Source organism: Galeopterus variegatus, unplaced genomic scaffold, assembly GCF_000696425.1.
Source record: "Galeopterus variegatus unplaced genomic scaffold, G_variegatus-3.0.2 Scaffold1178, whole genome shotgun sequence".
Classification (NCBI taxonomy): Eukaryota; Metazoa; Chordata; class Mammalia; order Dermoptera; family Cynocephalidae; genus Galeopterus; species Galeopterus variegatus.
In genome coordinates this window covers 82,940-91,204 of record NW_007727289.1, presented here as the reverse complement: position 1 = coordinate 91,204, position 8,265 = coordinate 82,940, and the positions used below count along the sequence as shown (strand labels likewise).

At 51.5% G+C, this 8,265-nt stretch overlaps 1 protein-coding gene across 1 annotated transcript in view; it reads left to right on the top strand.

The window, feature by feature from the left end:
• The window catches only part of IGDCC4 (immunoglobulin superfamily, DCC subclass, member 4), a 45,404-nt gene that overhangs the window by 24,324 nt on the left and 12,815 nt on the right, over positions 1-8,265 (top strand). The window contains exons 6-7 of the mRNA XM_008575375.1: positions 7,343-7,498; positions 8,218-8,263. Of these exons, the coding sequence (XP_008573597.1) occupies positions 7,343-7,498; positions 8,218-8,263 (202 nt within the window). The remainder of the gene's footprint in view (positions 1-7,342; positions 7,499-8,217; positions 8,264-8,265) is intronic.

Below are 8,265 nucleotides of genomic sequence, written 5' to 3'. Positions count from 1 at the left end.
GGTGCGGGCGCAACACCGAGGGTTGCGATCCCGTTGCCGGTCCCTGGTGCGGGCACGACACCGAGGGTTGCGATCCCGTTACTGGTCAGTATAAAAGACAAAAAGGAAAAAAAAAAAAAAAAAGAAAAGGAAAGGTTTTAGATGAACACTGAAAGTGGTTGCACCTCACCTGTATTGGCTGCAGCAACAGCACCAGTTCTGGGGAGAGGTATTCATTCATTTGTCCAACACACATAATTAGGGAAATGTTATTTGTCAAAGGAGATATTAGCTCTTGAGTTCCTGGAGCTCAATTTCCCTGGGAAGACCAGGAAACTTTGGGGTTGGGACGTGTGAGCAGCTCCTGGCAGCACAGTCAGCTGGCGAGACTCAGGGAGGACGAGAGGAAGAAGGGTCTCAGCGTCAAGGCACATTAGGTGGAGCAGACCTGCCTGGTGTCCCAGATGGGTTCTGCTTGTCCTTCCCCCACTTGTCCTTTCCCATCAATTTTTCCATGGCAGCAGGCTGGATCCTGGCCCAGGATTTTCCCTCCAACCATCTCTTGCCTCCCTGTCCCCTCCTCCCGCTCTGCCCCACACTTATGTAGGCAGCTGTTGGAGCTGAGGGTAAGAGGCTGGGGGCAGAGGTGGGTTTGCCTGTGGCATGAGGGAAGGAGTGATGGAGGTTTATATTTTTTTCTCTAAGTCTTTGGGTCCCAGTAGGTTTCCAGACCTATGTCCAGAATTTTTTCCCAACGCCCTTCCTCCCCTAACCCTTGAGCTACTTCTCCTCTCCCATGTTTAGATTTTCTCAGACTCCACTTCCCCAGGAGCTAAGGGATCTTCACCAAGCTCACAGCCACCCCATTCCCTCTCTGACCTTGGCCCAGCCTACATCCCAGGGACAGGCACCTTTTGCCCTATTAAGAAACAAGGACTCTCAACCTGGAGCTGACCCTGCAAGATCCAGGTGGAGGATTCAGGAGGACCCACTCACGCCCTGCTTGGGCCAGAGCCCACTCTGCTCCCCCTGCCCCCATCCCAACCGCATGGAGACCTTCCTGCCCCAGATTACCCCATTTCTCCAGCAGGGTCTCTGGACATTTCTAACCCTCTAACTAAGAGGGCTGAGAACACCACCCTCATCCATTGTGCCCTCCTAAGTAATGTACATGTTGACTGGGCCTGCTGGAGACCACGTCCCTTCCACAGGCATTCTCAGCCATCGAGTAGCTGCTGAGACAGGCAGGTGAGATGCACATGGCATTTGGCACCAGAGACTTAGGTTCAAATTTTAACTCTCCTCCAGCTACGAGACCCTGGGAAAATGCCCTACTCCTCTGCACCTCAGTTTTGTCACCAATAAAATGGAGGCTGTGATCCCCTCTATCTTTGGGGTTTGTTTTGAGGGTCAGATGAAATAGCGTGAATAAAGGGGATTTTACTGGGGAAGGAGGAGGTCATACAGGTGAGGAATAAAAAAATTCAAACTGTATAGAAACATAACAAAAAGTAAGTCCTTCTCACCCTCAGAATCCCAGACCCGCTCCCCAGACAACCACCATCACCAGGCATGCAGTACATATGCAGGCGTACCAGCATTCATACCCCTCCACGTACGTCTGGTATTGCACCAAAACACGTTTTGGAGATCTCACTCTATCAGCACACATGGAGCTGCCTCCTTTTGAACAGCTGCCTGTCATTCCATTGTATGAATGTACCCAAACCGATGTAGCCAGTCCCACCCTACAGATGGACACTTGGGTTGTTTCCAGTCTTTTGCTATTACAGACAGTGCTGGAGTAAATATAGTTTGACATATGTTTTTGTGCACATATATGAGGATATCTGTGGGATAGAGTCCTAGAAGTAGCATTGTTGGGTCAAGAGGTCCCTGCAACTTGCCCTGGAAAGAGGGTGTGTACTGACATGGCCACCAAGGCAGGGGTGCCTTCCTCCCAATCCCTCATCCATGTGGGGTGTTATTAAACCTTTTGACTGTGGGGACTCTGACAGGTAAAAATGGTATCTTGCAGTTTTAATTTGCATCTCTTTTGTTATGAACCACCTTCCCTGTGGACCTGCCTACCTCACAGTTGTCCTCTCCCCCCTTCCCAAGGCTCATCACTCTTCCCAATGGCGTCCTTCAGATCCTGGATGTTCAGGAGAGTGACGCAGGCTCCTACCGCTGTGTGGCCACCAACGCAGCCCACCAGCGCATCAGCCAGGAGGCCCTGCTTCGTGTGGCCCTCAGAGGTAAGGGGGCCGGCTGGCTGGGGAAGCCTGGGGGTTTCTCGAGTCAGCCACCCAGAGCTGGAGGGGCCTCGAGAATTCCAGGCCCTTCCCTCAAATAGGTGACGGGGCATTAGTTCCATTGGACAGGTGAGGTGTTGAAGCCCAGAGAGGCGGTGCCACCCAGCAACTGGAGATGGAACTGGGCTGGGACCCAAGACTCTGGACTCCCAGGGCAGGGCTTCTCCCTCCCTGTGGAGTATCTGTGTTCCCTTGGGTTGGATGGAGCATCCAGGGCTGGGGACGGGGTTGGGATGTGAGGCATTTGAGGAGGGGTGTCACTGCCCTGAAGCCTGGTCCCTGCGCCTTTCTCTCTTACCCCACTGTGAGCTCTGAGGGCTCCGGGCACTGGTGCATTCACCCCTCGCTGCTTGCTGTGCACTCAGTCTGGCTCCCAGTGGCTTTGTGCTCTGGTACTTTTCTCTGATTCTTTGAAAACCTCCTGTGCCAGTGTGATTGAGTAGGAAGGGCTTTGGGGTCAGAAAGACCGGTTTGAATTTTGGTTTCTCTACTCACCATCTGCTGCATGACCCTGGGCTCCTTATCAAATGTCCAGCTCACAGAGGTTATGAGCATAGATCTCTGGTACTTTTCTCTGATTCTTTGAAAACCTCCTGTGCCAGTGTGATTGAGTAGGAAGGGCTTTGGGGTCAGAAAGTCCGGTTTGAATTTTGGTTTCTCTGCTGCATGACCCTGGGCTCCTTATCAAATGTCCAGCTCACAGAGGTTATGAGCATAGATGAGACAAGATTGGAAAGTGCCCAGTGCCTAGCAGGCGCTCAGCAGATCTCACTTCAAGCTGCCGCACCGGCCCTTCACTTGCCTCGGTTTGCCATGGCACCCCGCCCCCTCGTCCCCACCCCACATGACTTCTTCCCAGGCGTAGCTGGGGGGCTGCTCTTGAGTCTGGTTTGCTCTCGCTCCTGCACCTGGCGGGGGTCTCTGTCTCCACCTGCTGGACAAACCAGGTATTCACCATTCTGCCTAGTGACCCAGGGTTGCACTGAGAACTTGGCAGGAAATCCCGGCTCTGGGAGCTGCTGTGCTGGTGCCACGTGCTGGCAGAAACTCAAGCCCACCCCCTGCCTTTTCCATACAGGAACCCGAGGCATTGTGGAAGTGCCTAAGTTCGCACAGTGCATTAATGGTAGTGCTGGAACTAGAAACTGACTGTTGTCTCCAAGTCCAGTGCTGTGCCCATAACCTTGACAGTCCTCTGCCTAGAGGGTGGGTTGGATTTGGGAGGTAAGAATGGGGTAAGTGTGGCTTTGTCCAGTCATCTCTCTGGTGCTGAGTCGGAGGCCAGGCTATTCTCCTGGCTCCAAGAGAAAGAGCTCTGAGTTCCAGTGTCGGCTCTGCTGAACTTTGTGGCTACTTTCCCCTCTGTCAGAGAGAACCAGCTGACTGTGAGCATGAGGTGACGTATTGCGTGTGAAGATGCCTAACGGTAGGGCTGCTGGCTTGTCTTCTCTTAGGGTCCCTGGCATCCACCAAGGGGCAGGACGTGGTCATTGTGGCAGCCCCAGAGAACACCACCGTGGTGTCTGGCCAGAGTGTGGTGATGGAATGTGTGGCCTCAGCTGACCCCACCCCCTTTGTGTCCTGGGTCCGACAGGGTGAGTGGAGAAGGAGGGGCAGGAGGGGACCAGAAGATGTGGGAAAGGAAGGGTGTGGCATCTCACATGCTTCCATGTCAGGGAGCTGTATCGGTGACCACTGAGTGTGGCAGGAACTCCTCTCCCAGGGTTGGGTGTGGTAGACAACAAGGTCGGGGGCTGTGGGGGGAAGCTGGACAAACTTAATCATCAGCCTGGGTAGCATGTTTCCTTTACAAAACACTTTGAGTCTACCCTTCACAAAATCGTTATCGCAGGCCCACTCAGGGCAGGCACGGGGTTAGATTCTCCACCTTACTTATTTCCGTCCCTAACAACAGTGTTGCAAGTGAGTGTTTGAGAGCTGGGAAGGTGCCGTCCAGTCAGGTGGAACCAGGATCCCACTGCCGGTTTAACTACAAAGTTGGCTTTGGTCTCCCCCAGCAAGCTGTGGCCTTTGTGTGCCTGTCATCATGCTGGGCACAGTGAACAAAAAACACAGATGAGGGAGGCAGACCCTACCCTCTGAACTCACAGTCAGGTGAGGGTGATAAAACACAGACACCCCCACAACAGTATCAGGTAGCAAGTTAGAAGTGTCAAATGGGACTGAGTTACTGGAGAAGCTATCAGGGTAATGAGAGCACTGGACCAAAAGTCACTTTGCAGTCTGCCAAGCACTTTTCACATCTATTCTCCTGTCACAGCCTCCAAGAGCCCTTTGAGTAGAGTAGGAGCCAGGACTATCATCCCAGTGGGCAGATGAGAAACCCGAGGCTCAGAGAGGCACGTGGAGAACAGGACCCAAGTTTTAGAGCCTGATCTTTCCAGTACACCACTCCTTACTGTCCTGTAGAAGGAAAACAAGGGTTATTTTTGTTTCCATTTGTCGAAAAGAAATGTTTTGTCCCAAGTTGATGGCAGAAGTAAATCTTTTTTTGTTTGTTTTGTTTCTGACCGGTAAGGGGATCGGAACCCTTGGCTTGGTGTCGCCCGCACTGCACTCAGCCAGTGAGCGCAGCGGCCATCCCTACATAGGATCCGAACCTGCGGCCTCAGTGCTTCTAGCGTCGCTGCGCTCCCAGCGCTGCACTCTCCCGAGTGAGCCGCAGGTCCGGCCCTAGAAGTAAATCTTAAATCTAGCTCTCTTTACCCTTTCCCTTGACTCATTCTATCACTCCACGCTGCCTCCTTTTTATAAGTTTGTCTCACATTCAAAAAAGTATATTATGAATATAGTTTAAAGAAAAATAACAAACTGAACAGCTATGTAACCAACACTGAGCTGCGGAACTAGGACAGTGTTGGTATCACTGCACCTATGTAACCCACACCACCTTATTGGACTTATGACACTTGCCTAGGTAGGGGGATCTCAGGGCCAGCAGGACCCTCATACTATTACTGGAGTAAGTTTGTGGTGTAACCCAGAAGTCCTAATACCAATATTTCTCAAATCCTGGCAGTCTCAGTCCATTTTGTATTGCTGTAAGAGAATACCTGAGACTGGGGAAATTATAATATACAGAAATGTATTAGGCTCACAGTTCTGGAGGCTGGGAAGTCCAAGGACATGGCACAGGCATCTGCCAAAGGCCTTCATGGTGTGTCAGCCCATGGCAGAAGGTGGAAGGGCAAGAAAGGGCAAAAGCAGGAGGTAAAGGGGCCAGAACTCATCCTTGTATCAGTAACCAACTTCCATGATAACAGCATTAATCCTAATCACCCCTTAAAAGTCCCATCTCTCAACACTTGCATGCACTAGAGATTAAGTTTCCAACACGAGAACTTTGGGGGACACATTCAAACCGTAACACTGGCCATGCATCAGAGAGCTTGTTAAACCTGCAGACTTCCGCCCTTCACCTTTGGAGAGTTATGATCCAGGACTCTTAATGTTTAACAAGGGCCCTAGATCCTTGCTACTGCAAGTGTGGTCTTTGGATCTACCACCTGGGGCTAGTTAGAAGTGCAGAATCTGGGGCCCTGCTCTTCTGTGATTCGTATGCATAGTAAGGATTTGAGAATTGCTGTCCCAAAGGATCCTGATGCCTGTGGGTCTAAGAACTCACTTGGAGCAACTCTGCTAATAGCACTTCTCCATGGAGACTAGGAAGAGAAGGGCTGGAAAGGAACTTCATTCCTGACCCTCGGTACTGTTCCCTTTCCAGGAACTTACTGCACAAAATCAGGGAAGGGGTATGGAGTTTTTGGTTTTGGCTTCATTTTATCTGACTGCAAATGCAGTACATGTTCATTGTAGAAAACTCGGTACTGTTCCCTTTCCAGGAACTTACTGCACAAAATCAGGGAAGGGGTATGGATTTTTTGGTTTTGGCTTCATTTTATCTGACTGCAAATGCAGTACATGTTCATTGTAGAAAACTAGGGAAAAAACAGAAACAGAAAACATCCCACCACTCAGAGATAAAAATGGTTAGTGTACCAGTATATTTTCTTCTAGGCTTTTTTTTCCCTATACATATGCACATTTTTTTTCCTGAAACTTAGACAGCATGCTGTATTTACAGTTCCAAGTCCTATTTTCATTCAACAGCATATCATAAACATTTCCCAATCTTTAAAACTTATTCAAAAAATAATTTTAATGACTATCAAATAATTCATCATTTGAATATAACTATAATGTAATTCACCAGTTCCTAGGTTGGGTTTTTCAGTCCTTTCCAGTTGTCCACTATTACAGTTAACACTGCTATGATCCGCTCTGTTCACAAATGCTTGCCTGTAATTCTTATCATTTCCCCAAACATTCCACCCAGAAGTGGAATCCCTGGCTTCAGGGTCAAAGTGGAGCTCCTTTAAAAGGCCCTTTCTTCAGCATTGCAGTTTACTGTTTTTAAAAGTGTTCCCAATTTGATAGGTGAAAGTTAACGTCTGTGTCTTTATGTGCATTTCTTTGGTTACATGAGGTTGAACACTTTTTTTGTTTCTTGGCCATTTGCATTTCTTCAGTAGATTTTCTGTTCACGTCCATAAGGCAAGGGCTTTTTAAATGGTTTTCATTTCACATCAGGGCAAGTCTCTGCACATGTTCAAATCTTTGGTCTGGTCAGACCTTACCTGCCCTGTCTTCATCACAGTTCTGGGCTGACACCATCGGGAAGGAGTGTGTCCTTCTTGAGAGAACTGAATTTAATAATGGTAACAGTAATAGCTGACTAGCGTACTGAGCACCTATCATATGCCTGCACTGGGCCAGGGGTTCTCACAGGCCTTATTCCTTCCACCCTTGCAGCAGTCCTTCCAGTTAGGAACCATGATGTCCCATTACAGACTGAGACAATAGAGCTCAGAGAGGGTCACCGGGTTAGCAAGAGGAGGAACTGAGATTCGAACCAGGGACTGTCGTATTCACTTTCCCTGAGTGTAGAGGGTTCCTGAGGTCCGGAGAGTGGATGGAAGGGCAGTGCCCAGCACCACGCTCCAGCGCATCTCCTTCTCCTCCCCCAGACGGGAAGCCCATCTCCACGGATGTCATCGTCCTGGGTCGCACCAACCTGTTAATCGCCAGCGCGCAACCCCGGCACTCCGGCGTCTACGTCTGCCGTGCTAACAAGCCCCGCACGCGCGACTTTGCCACGGCAGCCGCGGAGCTGCGCGTGCTGGGTGAGGCGGCGTGAGGGTGGCGGGGCAGGTGTGAGGGAGGCAGGTTAGCTGCGGCCGAGGGCAGGTGGACGTATTAGAAGGACTGAGGGGGGTCCTGGCGGCTGCAAAGGGGTAGGCTGGGGAGGACGAGCTCGTGGGACGAGTCCTCGCGAGGGGGAGGCACTGGAGAGAGAGGAGTAACTGGAGGGTGCAGTGGGGGAGCTGAGTCCGGGATGAAAAGAGAGGGGTGATTAGGGCCCGGCTCGGTGATTGGGGGTGGGGGGTGGGGACCCAGGTAATTGGGGGAGGGGTGGGACAGGTTATTGGGGGAGACAGTGGAGTGATCTGGGTGGTACTAAGAAAACTAGGGAGAGGGTTGCCCGGGCTGGGATGAACGGGGAAAGGGTAAGTCTGGTAGGTGTGGGAGACACTGGAGGGTGGGGGAGAAGGAGGTGGGTAAATGAGGGTGTGGGGTTAGATGGGGAGGAGCCGGGGTATTTAGGGGGGCTGAAGAGGCCTGGGGACAATTCGGGGAGAGGAAGAGGATGGTCAGTGTGGGGCTGGGGTAAATGGGAGAACAGGGTAGATCTGCGTTGAACTCCACTAGTTTGGGGAGGTGAACCGGAGAGAGGTTAGAGAGATTGGAGCGGGGAGTGGGGGCGTTGGGGTTGGGGTGTTTGGGGATGGCAGAGCCCCTGGTGGCCGGAGGCCGCGCTCAGCGTCGCCCCTCCCGGCCGCAGCGGCTCCTGCCATCTCGCAGGCGCCCGAGGCGCTGTCGCGGACGCGGG